Raw genomic sequence first — 20,000 nt, 5'->3', positions numbered from 1 at the left:
TTCTTGGGAGACTGAAAGGGCTGAAGGTAGGTAAGTCACATGGACCAGATGGTGTACGAAAGAGGTGGTCGAAGAGATTGTGGATGCATTATTAATGATCTTTCAAGAATCACTAGGTTTTGGAATGGTTCTGGAAGACTGCAAAATTGCAAATGTCACTTCACTCTTCAAGAAGGGAGAGGGGCAGAAGAAAGGAAATTATAAGCCATTTAGTCTCACCTCAGTGGTTGGGAAGATGTTGGAGTCAATGGTTAAGGATGTGGTTTCGGGGTACTTGGAGGCACATGATAAAATAGGCCATATTCAGCATGGTTTTCTCAATGGAAAATGTTGCCTGACACATCTGTTGGAATTCTTTAAAGAAATAACAAGCACGATAGACAAAGGAGAATCGGTTGATGTATATTTGGATGTTCAGAAGGCCTTTGACAAGGCGCCACACATGAGGCTGCTTAACAGGCTACGAGCACGTGGTATTACAGGGAAGATTCTAGCATGGATAAAGCAGTAGCTGACTGGCAGGAGGTAAAGATTGGGAATAAAGGGAACCTTTTCTGGTTGGCTGCTGGTGACTAGTCGTGTTCCACAGGGAGTCTGTGTTGGGCTGATTCTTTTTGTTATATGTTAATGATTTGATGATAGAATTAATTGCTTTGTTGCAAAGTTTGCAGACTGTACGAAGATAGATGAAAGGGCAAGTAGTTTTGTGGGAGTAGAGAGGCTGCAGAAGGACTTAGACAGATTAAGAAAATGGGGAAAGAAGTGGTGGATAGAATACAGTGTTGGGAAGCATATGGACCTGCACTTTGGTAGAAGAAATGAAAGGGTTGACTATTTTCTAAAAAGGAAGGAAAATACAAAAAACTGAGGCGTAAAGGGATAGACTTGGGAGTGCTTCTGCAGGATTCCCTAAAGGTTAATTTCAGAGAATATAATATAAAAGAGAATATAAAAGTAGGATGTAATATTGAGCTTTATAAAGCACAGGTGAGGCCTCACTTGGAGAATTGTGAGCAGTTTTGGGCCGCTTAGAAAGTATGTGCTGAAACTGGAGAGGGTTCAAAGGAGGTTCACGAAAATGATTCCAGGTTTAAGCGGCTTGTCATATGAAGAGCATTTGATGGCTCTGGGCCTGTATTCACTGGAGTTCAGAAGAATAAGGGGTGACCTCATTGAAATCAATGGAATGGTGAAAGGCCATGATAGAGTGGATGTGAAGAGGATATTCCCTATGATGGGAGAGTCTTGAGACCAGAGGAGACAGCCTCAGAGTAGAGAGGCACCCTTTTAGAACGCAGATGAGGAGGAATTTCTTTGGTCAGAGACCGGTGAATCTGTGAAATTCGTTGCCACAAGCAGCTGTGGAGGCCAAGTCTTTATGTATATTTAATGCAGAGGTTGATAGATTCTTGATTAGTCACGGCATGAAGGGATACAGGGAGAAGCCAGGAGTTTGGGGCTGAGAGGGAAAATGGATCAGCCATGATGAAATGACAGAGCAGACTCAAAGGGCCAAGTGGCCTGATTCTGCTCCTGTGCCTTACGGTCTTAAATAGAAAGAAACACAGTGGAATCAATGAAAATCCAAGACTTCCTGAACCTGATGATGTGGGACTTGAAGCTCCTGTACCTCTTTCTGATGGCAGCAGTGAGAAGGAAGCATGGTCTGGATGCTGAGGGTCCTTGATGATGCATGCTGTTTTTCTGCAATAGTGCTTCCTGTAAATAGATGGATACTTCATTGATTCCAAAAGAAATTACAGTGTACAGTGCATTACAAGTGCACAGATGTACGAAGATTAGAAGTAAGAACAGAATAACAGGAGGGGGCATCACTATCCCCGGCTATAGGTTGATTCATTATTGAGCCCTAATGGCCAAGGGTAAGAATGACCTTGTGTAGCACTCTCTAGAGCAGCACAGTTGTCTTAGTCTATTACTAAAAGTGCTCCTCTGTTCAGCCAAGGTGGCATTTAAGAGGATGAGAAATATTGTCCAGAATTGCCAGGATTTTCTGTTCTGCCACAGCCTCCAGTGTGTCCATTTTGACTCCTATAACAGAGCCAGCCTTTGTGATCAGCTTATTGAGCCTGTTGGCATCACCCATAATACACTTATAAAGCTACTGTGACACTAATTTCCTTTGAGATCAATAAAGTATCTATCTATTTACAGTAAGTGCTATTGCCATACTGGTGACAACAGACTGGTAGAACATATGAAGGAGAAGCCTGCACACTCCAAAGGACCTCAGTCTCCTCAGGAAGAAGAGGCAACTCTGGCCTTTTTTGTACACAGCCTCTATATTGGTGCTCCACTCAAGTCTGTCATCCAGGTGCACCTCCAGGTACTCACTATCAATAGTAACAGGGAGCAGTGCAGGCTTACTCTTCCTATAGTCCACCATCATCTCCTTTATTTCACTGATGTTGAGCTGCAGATGATTCAGCTTGCACCGTTTGACAAAGTCCTCCTCCACAGTGCTGTATTCATCCTCCTGTCCTCCCGTATATGTATAATCCAACTATAGCAGTCATCAGAGAATTTCTGCAGATGACATGACTCAGTGTTGTATCTAAAGTCCGAAGTATACATGGTAAACAGGAACTGTTCTCGATGGTTGTGAAGGCTTTACCTGTGATGCACTGGGCTGTGTCCACTACTTTTTGCAGTTTTTTTTCCCCTTCAAGGATATGCCATGAACGCCCATGGATCCAGGAACAGTGATGTTTGGAGACAAGGAAAACTTGGTAGTCAATTAATGTGTTGTCACATTTTTTAAGAGGCACAACTGATTCTAAGACAAACATGATGGTATCTATGGTCAAAATGCTTAAGCAGAACACCATTCTGAATTTTTTTGAGGCAGTTAACGATAGCCAAAACAATGGGAGAATACTCTCCCTTTTCACAATGCCATTTATTATCTTCCTGAACAGACAAAAACTTGATTAAACATCCCGTCTGTCTGAAATACAGCATCATACAAAGTAGCTTTCTTTCATTGTAATTCCAATCTAAATTGAGTTCCAATGGCTGGTGTGAAGCTTGTGTATATACACAATATCCCGACCAGAAACAGGTTGTGTCAACTGAAACAAACTTAATCATACATGAATTTAGCTTGGCAGGGTTTTCTAATTTCTTTGTACTCTTTTTTTTTTTAGTTAATCTAGCTGCTTCTTGGTGATCAATGGTCCTTTCTTTACTGTCTCCCTGAAGACAAATAAGCATTTTTTTTTCCCTTCAGTATACCATTCTTAATGTGAACTTAATTGGTAACCTACCACGTAGAAAATCTATTCTGAAACCAACCCCCAGAGGATGAATATTGATTCTTTTGGCATGTGTGTTATGATTTCTTAGCAATGGTGTAAGTTGACAGTGTAATTGATTACTTGTACTTTAGTAGTTTTTGAAAACAGCAGAGGTGTGTCACAGTTAAGAAACAGAAACAGGCCCCTTGGCTGACTGTGTCCATGCTGACCAAGTATCATTTATACTGATTCCATTTGCCCATATTTTCTCCATAATCTTTTCCTGTGCAGTTAATTAGCTTAGTTTTGAGTAAATTAATATAAGTATCTAGGAGTACACAAGAAAACACAAACTCTTCATCTTTTACTTGCAACTGCACCAGTCTCTGCTTCTAAATTTGGACATTACTGCATTTCTTGTAGTACTTTAAGAAAAATGGTGAGAACATCAGTAAACTATTTTGGAGTAAATAAGATGACAATTTTTTGGAGTGTATAAATGTGGAAACCTGGCACTTGGCTGTTGAATTTACCCAGCTGTGCTCTGGTAGTGATTTGTTACAAGCTAGACACTGAGATGACTGAAATAGGGTGATTTTTTTTTGGCTGTATTTGTCCACTTTATGTGGCAACTTGACAGTTTGAGCTTTGTATCCAAGTATGAGTATAGTTTTTATTGCATTGTGGTAAATGATAATTGTTGCCAAACAATGTTTTGACGTTGAAGATTTTTTTTTGCAATTTTGCATCTCATTTGTTTTAAAAGTTGAAAACTTTTTTAAAGACAAAAATCTTCAATTATTGCTGGAAACTAATCTGTGATGGGTTTTTGGTTCAGTAACACCTTGCCTAGTGAACATAAACAAGTAGTGAACAGAAAAAGGGAAAGTGGGCAAATGCTTTCTCCTTGTTTACACACAAAATGCTGGAGAGACCCAGCAGTTCAGGCAGCATCTATGGAAATGAATAGATAGTCGACATTTCGAGCTGAGACCCTGCTTCAGGACTGAGAAAGAAGGGGGAAGATGCCAGAATAAAAAGGTGGGGGGAGGGGCAGGAGACTAACTGGAAAGTGATGGGTGAAGCCTGGTGGGTAAGAAAGGTCAAGGGCGGGACAGGAAGAAACCTGATAGGAGAGGATGGTGGACTATAGGAGAAAAGGAAGGAGGATGGGACCCAGGGGGAAGTGGGGAAGTAATAGGCAGGTGAGAAGAGGTAAATGGTCAGAGTGGGAAATAGAGGAGAGAGAAGAAATTTGTTTACTGTTAGAAGAAATAGATATTCATGCCGTCGGTTTGGAGACTACCCAGACAGAATACAAGGTGTTGCTTCTCACCCTGAGGGTGGCCTTATCTTGGCACAAGAGGAGGCCATGGACCAACATGTTTTTATACATATTTCACCTAGGGCTCCTGACACTCAGAAATGGAAATGATTTTTAGATTTATTACCCTTAGACCAATTTTACTGCATTCAGTTTTGTTCCTATCTTAGACTGCTACCCCTGTTCATGCTGAGAAATTATGAGATACCTTCAACTGATCCATCGTGAAAATGGCACTTAAGTGACATGTGAGGAAACTATATGAGAACTGTTAATGTGATGAGAGGTATGTCAGAGGAAGGAAGAACAATAGTAACATTTAAGAAAAATAATTGGAGTGAACTAAACTCTTTGGGACATTCTGGGGTATCGGTGACATCTAGCTTGCACTCAGTTCTGTAGGCTTTGAGGTGGGTGGTGAGGCTAAGATATGATCCACAGAATCTGTTTTTGGAAGTCATGGGTAATGCAGCTTGGAAGCAAGTCCAACTTGCCCATGCTGAAGATGCTGCCTGTCTAGCTAGTTCCATTTGCCTGTATTTGACCATTATTTCTCTAATTATTTTCTATCCACATACTAATCTATATATTTTATATAAATGCTGTTATTATATCTTCAACCACTTTCTTGGGCAGCTTATTTCATAAAAGCACCACTACCTATCTGAAGAAGTTGCCCCTCAGGTCTTATTTTTCCATCTTTCATCTCTCACCTGTACCTAGGCCAGCTAGTTTGTGGTCCCCCATCCTTGGGGGTGGGGGGGAGGGATGTCAAATGTGTGTTCACTCTGTTTACACTAAGTGGCCAATTTTTTAGATGTGCCTCGTTAATGCAAATATGTAATCAGCCAATCATGTGGTAGCAACTCAATGTATAAAAGCATGCAGACATGGTTAAGATGTTTGGCTGTTGTTCAGTCCAAGCATCAGAATGGGGAAAAATGTGATCTAAGTAACTGACAATTAAATAATTGTTGGTGCCAGATGGGGTGGTCTGAGAAACTGCTGATCTCTTGGGATTTTCACGCACAGCAGCCTCTAGAGTTTACAGAAAATGGTGCAAAAAAACCCCAAAAATATCCAGTGCACAGCAGTTCTGTGGGTGAAAACACCTTGTTAATGAGAGACGTCAGAGAATGGCCAGACTGGTTCAAGTTGACAGTAACTCAAATAACCACGCAATACAACAGCAAAGTTCAATGTAAATTTATTATCATATGTCACGTATACAACCCTAAGATTCATGTTATTGTGGGTACACTTACAAAGTCGATAATAGAATAATAACCATAATAGAATCAGTGGAAGACTGCACCAACTTGGATGATCAACCAGTGTACAGAAGACAGCAATCTGTGCAAATACAAAAAGAAAGAAATAATATATTAAGCAATAGATATCAACTACAATGAGATCAAGAATTCTTGAAAGTGAGACCATAGGTTGTGGGAATATTTCATGATGGAGCAAATGAAGTTGAGGAAAGTTATCCTGTTTGGTTCAAGAGCTTGATGGTTGAGGGGTAATAGCTCTTCCTGAACCTGGTGGTATGCAGAAGAGCACCTGAACACACAACACATCAAATCTTGAAGTGGATACATTTACAGCAGCGGAAGACCACAAACACACACCCAGCGGCCACTTTGAGTCGAGAGGTACCTAATAAAGAGGTCACTGAGTGTATACCCCTCATGATATTACATAGCTCCACAGTCACCTCTCAGACTCCTGTGTTCCATGTTCTAGTCTGCCCACCCTCTCCCTCTGTCTCGGGCTCTCAATCCTGGCTGGATCCTCATAAACATTCTCGCCATTCTTTCCAGTTTAATGATATTTTTTCTGTAACAGGGAGACCAAAACTCTACTAAGTACTCCAAGTGCATACTCACCAATGTCTTATGAAACTGCAACAATAACATTCTAACTTACATATTCAATGCCCTAGCTGATAAAGGTCAGCACGTCAAATGCTGTCTTCACCACTGTGGCCTGTAATGCCATTTTCACCAAATTGTGAACCGTGCTCCTAGTTGCTACCGCCCCCCCCCCCCCCAGTATTCCATAACACTGCCCATACTCTGACCATTCACTGTATGAGTCCTTCGCTGGTCTGATTCCTAAGATGCAACACTTGGTGCTTATTAAAATTGAAAGCCCTCTGCTAATCTCCGACCCACGATCACCCTGCAATTACTAATAGCTTCTTCACTGTCTATGATCCACCTATTGTAGTTTCATCTGCAAACTTCCCAGCTATGCCTCGTACAGTTGCAAGCAAAGGTTTGTGAACACTTTGCAACTACCTGGTTTTCTGCATTAGTAATTACTCATAAAATATGGTCTGATCTTTATCTAAGTCACAATAATAGACAAACACAATCTGCCTAAACTAGTAACACACAAAGAATTGTACTTCTCGTCAATACTGAGCACACCGTTTAAACAAATATAGATAGAAAACAAATCTATGGATAATGGTACATGGCAATCTTTACCAATTTTTACTAATTCTACTTTCTGAACTATGAGTACTTCCAATTTTGAAATTGCTTTTTGACTAGTATTTTGATAGACTTGATGTTATTCTTGTAAAAAAAAGTTTTACCATGGTGGATGTGTAAACCAATCATGTTTCTGTTATGTGTTACTAACAGATGTTCTTGCATTGCCACCTACCTAATTGTTGTTTGTTCCAGGTGGGGAAGAGGATTTGGGCTAGTCGGAATCATATTTGGAACAGAGAGTGCTTTGAACCAACCAAACAGTATATATGGACTTAGTTTCTATGTGCTACAAATGTTGTTGGGTGAGTACAGTTTACATCTGAAATAATACGATTCACATCTGGCCATCTAAGCTTCAATTATTTACTGTTGAAGTAATGTCCCTGGAGCATTTACAATATTCATACAAAACCTTTTTGAGTGCGGTAAGAACCAGGAGTAGGACTCAATTGTCCTGCTGTTCAGTGTGATCGTGACTGATATGTCCCTGTCCACATTTTCTCTTCTGTGTCAGATTACCTGTCTTCTACTGAACTCCAAATAAAGAAATAGTTTATTTAGCGTTCTTTGATAGAACAACCATCTCAACTGGGGAGTCTAGTGAATCTCTTTTCAACTGTCTTGAATGCCAATATATCCTTCCATAAATCACCCCAAATTATATTTTGATAGAACCTTGCAAAATCAATGGAGAATATTGATGTTTCATCAAGTAATTTTATTGGGGAATAAACAACACATTCAAAAGCCTATCAATTGAAGTTTATTTCAGTGAAGGAGGGTTTAAGTAGATTGTGTTGAGTTCTGCTTTCTTGTTTTGAATTCCCACATTAATAAAGTGCTTATTTTCTTGATTCTTCACAACAGTTTTGGATTCTAACCCAAAAAAATCATGGCAATCATTTTGAAGAGTTAATTTTCAAATTATTAAAAATAAAAATTGTACCAACGTAATTTTTAAGCCATGTATATAACTTTAGTTAATGCTTAACTTGTTAAAGGGTTTGTTCTGCATAAAATTACAATTTTAACATTCCTCAATCTATTTGAGAATGTTTCTATAGTGACTGAAAGCCTATTCATTTCAGTTACATATCCATACTTTCCTACTGATTCTGATCCTTCATTCCAAATGTTAATTTCAGATTAATCAGATCTCTGGATTATTAGAAATGTGGAAAAAAAAACTGCTTATGCTTCTGGTATTAAACAAAATTAAAATATGGTTATGTGCTTTATAAAGTTGGCATTTATTAGGCCCAGTTCTTAAAATCTGAGTATTCCTATTTTCACTTGCCAAAAGCCATCAGCAATATGATTTATTTTCTAGATGCAGCATTTTGCTGATTGTCAAATGTATTTACCACCTCAAGGCTGGAGTGAAAGATCATTGTAGGTTTACTCTGCCACTTGTTGGCTATCTGTATACCAAATCTACAGATAATATGAAAAGATTCAAACCCCTTCATATCTGGCTACTGCTGCATGCATTCAAATTCTTTTCATTGGTACCATAAAACCAAAACTAAATTCAAGGAATGGTCTTAAAGTGGGGTTGATACCTCAATGCCCTTTCATCAGTAAAATCATCCGAATACTAATTACCTATGAACTGGGTAAATCCTGCTTAGTGATGATAAAATACTTGATCTAACTAGGATGGCATCTGTTTGGAATGTTACCCTGAAAGCACATATGCTTTAATGTGGAGAAAAGTGGCTAATTTGGAATTGTGGCCTTTTATATACCAGTGATCTTGTTATTACTGAGTAGAAAGGTGTATTTTGAAAAGCTCAGTACACTATTACAACATCTGTTTCAGTTTGACAATATGGTGAATAAAAAATGTCAAATCTTCATAGGAACTTGTTTGCTTTAAGTTACTCTTGTTTGATTCCAAGAAGGAAATTATCTTCTCCAATGTGAAATTGGTATGTCTTATTTTTATGGAGTTTTTAAGTATTTTATGGCTTCTTGTGATGGTACTCCAGTACAATTTTATATTGTGTTTGGAAGTAATTTAGTTCTACCTAAAACCAAGGTCTTAAATCCAAACAAAGTTATGAAGCCTGAGTTGGTAGAATAGGAAAATACATAAAAGCAATAGTGGAGAGAAGCAATGGTTAACAATTAATAAGTGTGTTATGTATACAAAAAAACAGGAAATGAGGTCCAACCATGACTAACAAGGAAAGTTAAAGATAGTATGAGATCAGAGAAAAAGATTAAGTTGGTGAACAGATTAAAATGGTGATCTTTTGCCTAATATCATTGGGGTAAATGCTCAGTGTTTTAAAAAATTGTAACACATTGGGCAGCCATAACATAGATATATGAAAGGGAAACTGTTTCAATATATGGAGCTGCATAGAATGGGAATCAGTGGACGTAAAATATTTAGACTACCAGGCAGCCTTCAATTAGGTGCTATATAGATAATGAAACAAAATGTAGGGTATATAGGATTGACAGTTATACACTAACTTGGACTAATGAGGGGAAAAAAAAAAGCTCTTAATAAGCAAACAACAGGAATTCTGCAGATGCTGGACATTCAAGCAACATACATCAAAGTTGCTGGTGAACGCAGCAGGCCAAGCAGCATCTATAGGAAGAGGCGCAGTCGACGTTTCAGGCCGAGACCCTTCGTCAGGACTAACTGAAGGAAGAGTGAGTAAGGGATTTGAAAGCTGGAGGGGGAGGGGGAGATGCAAAATGATAGGAGAAGACAGGAGGGGGAGGGATAGAGCCGAGAGCTGGACAGGTGATGAGGCAAAAGGGGATACGAGAGGATCATGGGACAGGAGGTCCGGGAAGAAAGACAAAGAGGGGGGGGTGACCCAGAGGATGGGCAAGAGGTATATTCAGAGGGACAGAGGGAGAAAAAGGAGAGTGAGAGAAAGAATGTGTGCATAAAAATGAGTAACAGATGGGGTACGAGGGGGAGGTGGGGCCTTAGCGGAAGTTAGAGAAGTTGATGTTCATGCCATCAGGTTGGAGGCTACCCAGATGGAATATAAGGTGTTGTTCCTCCAACCTGAGTGTGGCTTCATCTTTACAGTAGAGGAGGCTGTGGATAGACATGTCAGAATGGGAATGGGATGTGGAATTAAAATGTGTGGCCACTGGGAGATCCTGCTTTCTCTGGCTTAATAAGCAGGTCATTTATAGTTAGGAGAGAAATGATTTGGCTGCCACAGACCTAGCTTCATAATTCATGTTAATGATTGGTTAAAGGATCGAGTATAATATGTTTGCAAGTTTTCTGATAACACCAAGCTGAATAATAGTGGATGGTGAGAAAGTTTTGGAGGAGATATAGATTGCCCAAATGTTTGTGTGAGGACACAACAAAAAGAAAATAATGTGACAAAATATGAGATCACTTCAAGAAGAGTATATTTTAAGTGGCAAAGAAATGAAAAGCATTAAGGCTCTGAGGGACCTGGATACCTTGTGTATTAATCCAAAAGTTGACATGAAGATAGAGCAAGCAATTATATTCAATGGTGCATTGCCCTTTTATCATAGGAGAATTTAAGTACAAGAATGAAGATGTCTTGTTCCCAAATCCTCCAGCAATAAAAGGCCAACATAATGTTGAATATTAGTATTAATATCATATTATCGAGTCCTGGTGAGACTGCATCTTGAACTTGTATAGAAATCTGGTTTTGCTACCCAAGAACAGATAACTTATGAGTGCAATGGAAGTTCTTCGGAATGATTTCTGGAATGGTGGTTTGCCATATGAGAGATTAAGTGGACTTTGTCTATGCTCTTGAGTTTAGAAGAGAAAAATTTAATCCTAATAAAACATACAAAATTTTTTAAGTATTTGACAGGGTTGATGTAGTAGTGATGTTTACCCTACCAAGTCTGATCAGCAGCAATTTCAGTTTCAAGATAAGTTGTTGTCCATTTACTACTAGGAAGAAAGTAAAATCTCAAGGTTGTGAGTCTTTGAAGTTCTCCAGCGAAGATTGTGGTGGCTCATTCACTGAGTGCTTTTCAGACAAAGATTTTCAGCTTTTTGAAAACTATGAGAATCCATGGATGCAGGAATATGCTTATGATAAGAGACTGGCCAAACAGATGTAAAGGGTTGAATGGTCAATTTCTGTGTTCTGGATATTCATAGATCTGGCATTAAAATGTAACTACATTTATATGGATGTCCTTGTAACTTTTGGACAAGCATAACATGGTAATCTTTCTTATCTTAATATTAATCAGGCACGCACATTCAAATATGAGTCACTAGAAAAATATGTATACACTCTAAGTGCTGAAAATTGACTTTTTAATAAAGATAGCTGTGTATTAATGTCTAAAGTATGTTAAGGAAATTATGGCTGTGATGGGGGGTTGAAAAATGGAAATTTAGAAAGGAGTCCCTTGTGAACATGTGCATTTTGATTTTTTTTTCTTTCACTCAACTTAATTCATGCTTGGTTGTGAGTCCAAGCAGACTTTTTAAACTTATGTCTAGTTTGTGAATGACTTTGAACAGCTGCATGGGCAAATATACCCACTCCACAAAATCAACTGTATATTTCTAGACAGTGATCGGGAGTGGGAACCTTAGCTCTTTTCTCTTTTGTCATTGGATACCTGGGTTGATTGCAGTACCTCTGTGGCTAATAAGATATTTTAAATAGGTTGACAAAACAATTACATATTTTCCTACGTGTGTCTCTGTGTGATAAGATCACAGTAAAATTGGTCACACAGTTGAGGGAAGAGATGCATATTGATAGATCCATGCTTCATGAGAAATGATTTGCTTAATGTACGTGCAGTCCTTTTAAAAGAGTTATTTAAGGTCAGTGGTACAATAGTGCAGTAAATCTTTCATTTATGTATTCAGTTCCCTATTGAGATTTGCTGTAGCATCTGTTTCTAATATCCTCTCCGGAAGGCACTCCAGATCCTCATGGTGTGCCCTGTGATTCTATTGTTCAAATTGTATCCTCTGGTTACTGACTCTATTGCAAAAAGAGTGGTTTCTCCTTACTTATTTGAAATATTGAACATTTCTGATAGATCTCTCCTTATGATTGCTCTAAGGTTATGATTCTAGCAGACAAGCAACTATAGATCTACCATTGAGCAAATGAATTGAATCAACTTGTGGAAGCAAACATGGGACAGACCTATGAAAAATAGAAACCAGTATGGACTTTAGAAGTGTAAGATCAAGCAACCTGCAAGTATCCCTGATCTTTATAAGATGGACATTGCCCATAGCTACTTTGGTATGACCATAATAGGGTAGTTTTTGGAGGCTTAGATGATAAATTTTAAGAGAAACAGAGAACCAGATGCACAAAATTACTTGAAGGTTTAATATTCAAGATGGTGAGACAGCAGTCTCAGGAAAGAAACCCAGAAAACAGATTAAAGTTTCAAAGCGGACTACTTACATAACACTTTCACTATTTCCAGACATTCCAAAATATTTTGTAGCTGAACAATAAACTTATCAAATTAGAAAATGCTGGAAATATTCACTGTGTCAGACAGAATCAGTGGTAAGAGAATAGAATTAACATTTCAGGTCACTGTTATCACAGTTCTAACAAATTTGCCTCGAGTTTTTGGATGGGAAAAGGATTGAGGTAGACTAGCACTGTGATCATTTAGAGACACAAGAAACCACAAATACTCAATCTGCAGCATCAAGCAAGATGAAGCAGTCCGGATGCAGGATCTTGACCTGATAAGTGAGCTGTCTGTTTCCCTCTGTAGATACTGCCTGGCCTGCTGAGTTCCTCTAGCATCTTGTTTGTTACTGTGATTACATAGTCTAGCTGTGAAATAAAAAGGACGTGATATTAGATGGGCAAAGTTAGGAATGAAGCAGGGTGGCACTGAAGAGAAGGGAATAAACATGCTGTCCCCAAATGTCTTGTTTTTTTCCATTTTGAAATCCATTTGCCTCATTGTTGATTACATTGCCAGTTCCAGTGATATCCTCTTCAGCCTTCAATTTTATTATTCAGTATTAATCACATTGTCAGTTTTGGTAGTCTTTAAACAGCAAATTTTGGACTCTATATTTTCAGTCATTCAGGTACACCACAGGAAGAAGGACTAGCATTGAGCCCTGCAGGATGCTGCTGCACACAGTTTCCCAGTCACTAAAATAGTGATCGCCTATTTTCCCTTTATTATTCTGAGTTAATTATGGATCCAATTCTGTCATTTTTATGTATCATTTGTAAAATAGAGGGCAGAGAAAGTAAATTCAAGGAAATACTGATGAAACTGAATGTTTAGTGTTTTCAGCCTTATCAAGCTTATCAACAAATGCAAATTGAAAGTTAGGTTCCTCTCACTTTTATGTTGAGAATTCTGGAAAGACTGAAAATAGAATCTATAACCTTCCTGATAATACAAAGTACTGTCCATACTATGAACACTTGACTAGTGTTACAACCTTACATACAAATTCGCATTTCGGAGACCAGGATAGATTTTCCATTGCTATGGGGCTGTAGGTGACTGTTCTTAATAAATACAAGAGGTTCTGTGCTGGAAATCCAGAGCAACAAAGACAAAATGCTGGAAGAACTCAGGAGGTCAGGCAACATCTATGGAAATGAATAAACAGTCGACATTTGGGCCGAGACCCTTCATCAGGACTGGAAAGGAAGAGGGAAAACACCAGGATAAAAAGGTGGGCTAATTAGTTGATTGGTGAAGCAATGTGGTTGGGAAAGGTGAAGTGCTAGAGGAGAAGAAGGAACCTGATAGGAGAAGAGTGCTCATGGGAGAAAGGCAATAAGGAGGGGCACCAGGAGGAGGTGATCGACTGGTGAGGAGAAGAGGTAAGAGGGCAGAGCGGAGACTAGAAAAAAGAACAAAAGGAGAGAGTAAAAACAAACTTACAAGAAGAAGTTGATGTTCATGCAATCAGGTTGGAGGCTACCTAGACAGAAATATGAGGTGTTGCTCTTCCACCCTAAGAGTGGCCTCATGGCAGAAAAGGAGGCCATACACCAACATGTTGAAACAAGAATTGGGATAGGAGTTACAATGGTTGGCCACCAGAAAATTCCACTTTTGGCAGATGGAGCGGAGATGCTTGACAAAGTGGTCCCCCAATTTACATAGGGTCTCACAAGTGTAGAGGAGGGTGCATCGGGACCACAGGATACAATAGACGACCCCAACAGGTGCACAGGTGAAGTGTTGCCTCACCTGGGAGGACTGTTTGGGGCTCTGAGTGGAGGTAAGGGAGGAGGTGAATGGACAGGTGTAGCATTTCTGTCATTTTCAGGGAAATGTGTTAGTTGGAGATTAGTGGGGAGGGACAAGTGGACAAGGGAATCTCAGGGGGAGCAATTCCTGTGGAGGGTGTAGGAAGATGAGGTGAATGTAGGTGTCTAAGAAATGGAGGAGATGCAGGTGAGGGCAGCATCAATGGCGAAGGAAGGAAAAGTGTGTTCTTTAAAGGAGGAGGACATCTCTAATGCCCTGGAAAGGAAAGCCTCATCCTGGCAACAGATGCAGTGGAGGTGATTGAACTGAGAAAAGGGAATAGCATTTTTACAGGAGGTAGTGTAGGAAGAGGTGTAGTCAACATAGCCGTGGGAATTGGCAGGTTTATAAAAGATGCCGGTAGACCATTTGCCACCAGAAATAGAGAAGGTGCGATCAAGAAAGGGGAAAGAAGTGTCAGAAATGGACCGAGTGAATTTAAGGGCAGGGTCCAAGTTGGAGGCAGTTGATGAAGTTAACGAGCTCAGCATGGGAGCATGAAGCAGCACCAATGCAATCATCAGTGTAATGCAGGAAGAGTTGGGGCATTACCAGGGAAGGCTTGAAACATGGACTGTTCTACTTGTCAATAGGCAGGCATAGCTGGGGCCCATGGGGGTGCCCATGGCTACTCCTTATATTTGGAGAAAGTGTGAGTATCTAAAGGAGAAATTGTTCAGGGTGAGGACCAGTTCTGCCAGATGGAGGAGGGTGGCGGTGGAAGCGAACTGGTTGGGTCTCTTGTTGATAAAGAAACAGAGAGCTTTAAGACTTTGATGGGGGAGAGTGTATAGGGATTGAACGTCCATGGTGAAAATGAGGCGGTCAGGGCGAGGGAATTGAAAGTTGTTTAGGTGTTCGAGTGTGTGTGAATTGTCTCAGATGTAGAAGGGAAGGGACTGAACCAAGGGAGATAGAATGGAGTTGACTATGTGGACGTAAGTTCAGTGGGGTAGAAGCAGGTAGAGACCATGGACCTACCAGATAGTCCGGTTTTGGGATCCATAGGTAGAAGGTAGAAACGAGCAGTGTGGGGTAAGGGAACTATGAGTTTGGGGTCAGTGGATCACGGTTCTCCAGAGTTGATGTGGTTAGTGATAGTGTCAGAGACAATTTTCTGGGATTCTTTTCAAGAGGTAAGTAAGAGGAAGTATATAGTACATGTAGTAGTACATTTAGTATAGTACAGCACAGTACAGGCCCTTCGGCCCACAATGTTGTGCCGACCCTTAAACCCTGCCTCCCATATAAACCCCCACCTTAAATTTCTCTAAATACCTGTTTAGTAGTCTCTTAAATTTCACTAGTGTATCTGCCTCCACTGACTCAGGCATTCCATGCACCAACCACTCTCTGAGTAAAAAACCTTCCTCTAATATCCCCTTTGAACTTCCCACCCCTTACCTTAAAGCCATGTCCTCTTGTATTGAGCAGTGGTGCCCTGGGGAAGAGGCACTGGCTGTCCACTCTTTCCCCTTAATATCTTGTACACCTCTATCATGTCTCCACTTATCCTCCTCTCCAAAGAGTAAAGCTCCCTTAATTTCCGATCATAATGCATACTCTCCAAACCAGGCAGCATCCTGGTAAATCTCCTCTGTACCCTTTCCAATACTTCCACATTCTTCCTATAGTGAGGCGACCAGAACTGGACACAGTACTCCAAGTGTGGCCTAACCAGAGTTTTATAGAGCTGCATCATTACCTCACGACTCTTAAACTCTATCTCTCGACTTAGGAAAGCTAACACCCCATAAGCTTTCTTAACTACCCTATCTACCTGTGAGGCAACTTTCGGGGATCCGTGGACATGTACCCTGAGATCCCTCTGCTCCTCCACAACACCAAGTATCCTACCATTTACTTTGTACTCTGCCTTGGAGTTTGTCCTTCCAAAGTGTACCACCTTACATTTCTCCGGGTTGAACTCCATCTGCCACTTCGCAGCCCACTTCTGCATCCTATTAATGTCTTTCTGCAATCTTCGACAATCCTCTACACTACCTACAACACCACCAACCTTTGTGTCATCTGCAAACTTGCCAACCCACCCTTCTACCCCCACATCCAGGTCATTAATAAAAATCACGAAAAGTAGAGGTCCCAGAACCGATCCTCGTGGGTCACCACTAGTCACAACCCTCCAATCCGAATGTACTCCCTCCACCACGACCCTCTGCTTTCTGCAGGCAAGCCAATTCTGAATCAACTTCCCTAGATCCCATGCCTTCTGACTTTCTGAATAAGCCTACATTGTGGAACCTTGTCAGATGCCTTACTAAAATCCATCCACTGCACTACCCTCATCCATATGCCTGGTCACCTCCTCAAAGAACTCTTATGAGGCTTGTTAGACACGATCTGCCTTTTACAAAGCCATGCTGACTGTTCCTGATCAGACCACGATTCTCTAAATGCCCATAGATCCTATCTCTAAGGATCTTTTCCAGCAGCTTTCCCACCACAGACATAAGGCTCACTGGTCTATAATTACCTGGACTATCCCTACTACCTTTTTTGAACAAGGGGACAGCCTGGGGAATATTCTATAAAGTATGACTATGACTATTCCATCAGGCCCCAGGGACTTATCAGTCCTAAAGTATTTTAGCAACTCCAGCACCACCTCTCCCTTCATATCAACATGCTCCAGAACATCAACCTCACTCATGTTGTCCTCACCGTCATCAAGTTCCCTCTCATTGGTGAATACCAAAGAGAAGTATTCATTGAGGACCTTGCTCACTTCCACAGCCTCCAGGCACATCATCTCACCTTTATCTCTAATCAGCCCTACCTTCACTGCTGTCATCCTTTTGTTCTTCACATAAATGAAGAATGCCTTGGGGTTTTCCTTTACCCTACTCGCCAAGGCCTTCTCATGCCCCCTTCTTGCTCTTCTCAGCCCCTTCTTAAGCTCCTTTCTTGCTGCCCTATATTCCTCAATAGACCCATCTGATCCTTGCTTCCTAAACCTCGTATGCTGCCTTCTTCCACCTGACTAGATTTTCCACCTCACTTGTCACCCATGGTTCCTCCACCCTACCATTCCTTATCTTCCTCACCGGGACAAATTTATCCCTAACATCCTGCAAGAGATCCCTAAACATCGACCACATGTCTATAGTACATTTCCCTGCAAAAACATCATCCCAATTCACACCCACAAGTTCTAACTTTATAGCCTCATAATTTGCCCTTCCCCAATTTAAAAACTTTCCTGTCCTCTCTGATTCTATCCTTTTCCGTGATAATGCTAAAGGCCAGGTAGTGGTGGTCACTGTCCCCCAGATGCTTACCCAGTGAGAGATCTGTAACCTGTGATCTGTATCTGAGTGTTGCTTCCTGGCCTCAGCAAGGTAGAGGTTGTTCTGCACACTACAGCAGCATCCATTTGATGGTAAGAGTGGGATTGGTGCAGAGAGAGTGGGAGGGGTTAGTGCATTCAGAGGGGATAAGGCTTGAGGAGGGAGGAGTACTGAAGTCAAGCTGCTGGATGGTTCCCTGGCAACTGGAGATTAAAAGATCTAGAAATGGCAGAGAACCATAATGGGAGGATGGGTCATCGGTGCGGCATGGGGAATTCTTCCAAAGAAGTGGGCTCGGACACGGAGGTGATGGAAGAAGAGCTCGCTGTTGTGATGGGTGCAGTCCTTGCTGAGGACAGAACTTTCTGCCTCGGGAAGGTTAGAGGGTATGGGGAAGATACAGCAGGGATTAGAGCCGGGGAGGGTTGGGGTATTCAGGGAATGTAGGTTAGGGTGAAAGATGGAGGCTCTGAGACCCAAGAGGCGATGGGGGGGGGGGGGAAGGAGACTGGTGGTAGGGAAAGGGGAGCCTAAGAGGCCGGAGGCAGAGAGGAAGGTGGTGGCGACTGAGCTTTGGGGTGGGGCTGGAGCTAGGAGGCATGTAATTCACAGTCTGAAGGTGTCCAGGGTCATTGGCACTGGACGGTGACAAGCCACGGTCAGGGGGTGCTGGACTGAATCACAGTCCAAGCAGGAGGTGTCAGGGACCATGGTCTGAAGATGTCCAGGGCCGTTGGAACTGGAGTTGAGGACAGCAGATCCACGGTCTGGCGATGGGCGATCTTCCAACCCTTCCTGGTCTTAATGCTAAGTGGAATTTTGCCACATTGAACCCAAGAAGAATACATTCTAGATAACACGTCTATATATAGTTTGTGAAACCCATCTAGAGACACACCATCTGGGCCAGCAGCAATGGCCTTTTTAAAAGCATTAATAGCATTTAAAGCCTCTTCTGCAGTAAAATCTTTGAAAATATGAATATTGTCCCAAATTAGGCTTGGACTTTTTTTTCCCCCATATCAGCTTCATTTAAGTAAAGAAGGCGAAACTTTAAAATGTTTCTTCAGGCTATGGCTCAACTCACCTCTGCAGGCATCTTTGCCATTGGGGAACTTTTTATTGCAATCTTGTGAACTGTTCAGATCACGAGGAGTTTTCAGCAGTGGAACCCTGCCACAACTGGAGGAGGGCCTGCATATACTACATTTTACTTTTAACTTTAAGACAATTTGCTCACTGTCATCTTTGGTACATGTATTGCTCCAATATTAAAGCACCCCAAGCAAAGAAACCTGTGAGTGTGAAGTACAATAAAAGTTGGCACTAAGGTAACTAAACACTCAGTTGAATAAGTATTACTTCACATTTCAGTATTTTTCATAGGACAGAAGAGGCACCATTTGGAGTGTTTCTGTCAGTCTCATTTCTCCACTTGTTTCTCTGTATTCACTTGGCCCTAAATTTTTTTTCTATTCTCTTCCCCAATTAAATCCTCGACCATGATTTTCTTGCCAGTTGCTTCACTGAGGTTAATTCATAGATCTCAATTATCCTATCAGCTAGCATATGGGAGGGACCAGGAACCTCTGGAGGAGCCCTCATTGATACAGGGAGAATGTAAATTCCACACAAACAGCACCTGAGATCAAGGTTGAATCTTAAGTCATCGGAGCCACATGACAACAGAAAAAAATGCCAAGTCTATTTCTGGCCCTAAAAGTAGCTTTAGGGTAGCATTTTTATGGAGAGAAGCTATGAGGTTTGGGGCTTAAAACCGTGGTGAGGTGAAAGAAGTGGAGATGTAAATCAAAGTTGAAAGAACAGTGCTTTCAGGGAGGGTTGTGTAGCTGGAAAAGGTTGGAAATGGAGAACATCAACACAGAAAAGGAATTAAACATCATGAAGATTTTAAAATCAATACATTTCTGGACTGGGCACAAATTGTAAGTCGATAAGCACATGGGTAAACAAGTTTTGGATGCATGACGTGCAAAAATGGAAGCATTTCAGTTTTTTTGTATTGATACAAAAATCCATTCAAAACTGTCTAGATTAAAACTGAATAATTTATGTTAAATGTATATTGACATGTCACTGAGAGCTTTTGCAAAATAAAGCTTGAATAATTTTCTAGGTAGTATAAAATAGACAGCTGCTTGGTATTCATGTCCGTTGTTTTCTGCAAGATCCCAGAAAACTTCTAGCTGAAGTATCTGGTGAGACTTAATATATCCTGTTTTAAGCAACATACATGTATGAAAACAGTACTGTTAGCTGTTTTTACTAAATATTATTACACATCTTTATCTGCTATAAATATCCATTTGGCTCCATAGAA

The 20,000-nt window shown here is 40.8% G+C and overlaps 2 protein-coding genes across 3 annotated transcripts in view; one reads left to right on the top strand and one right to left on the bottom strand.

The window, feature by feature from the left end:
- vkorc1l1 (vitamin K epoxide reductase complex, subunit 1-like 1) overlaps positions 1–20,000 on the top strand; it is a 56,379-nt gene that overhangs the window by 33,048 nt on the left and 3,331 nt on the right. Inside the window, exon 2 of the mRNA XM_063031442.1 lies at positions 7,278–7,387. Coding sequence (XP_062887512.1) covers positions 7,278–7,387 — 110 coding nt within the window. The remainder of the gene's footprint in view (positions 1–7,277; positions 7,388–20,000) is intronic.
- The window catches only part of gusb (glucuronidase, beta), a 42,376-nt gene continuing 28,157 nt past the window's right edge, over positions 5,782–20,000 (bottom strand). The window contains exon 13 of one of the 2 annotated variants that reach the window (XM_063031432.1): positions 5,782–5,934. In XM_063031432.1, the coding sequence (XP_062887502.1) occupies positions 5,880–5,934 (55 nt within the window). In that variant the 3' untranslated portion in view covers positions 5,782–5,879. The remainder of the gene's footprint in view (positions 5,935–20,000) is intronic. The other variant, XM_063031430.1, reaches the window with a different exon arrangement.

The sequence above is a fragment of the Mobula hypostoma genome, chromosome 23 (assembly GCF_963921235.1).
Source record: "Mobula hypostoma chromosome 23, sMobHyp1.1, whole genome shotgun sequence".
NCBI classification, from domain to species: Eukaryota; Metazoa; Chordata; class Chondrichthyes; order Myliobatiformes; family Myliobatidae; genus Mobula; species Mobula hypostoma.
Note: the sequence above shows the minus strand (reverse complement) of the source record. Positions and strands in the feature narration are given on the sequence as shown.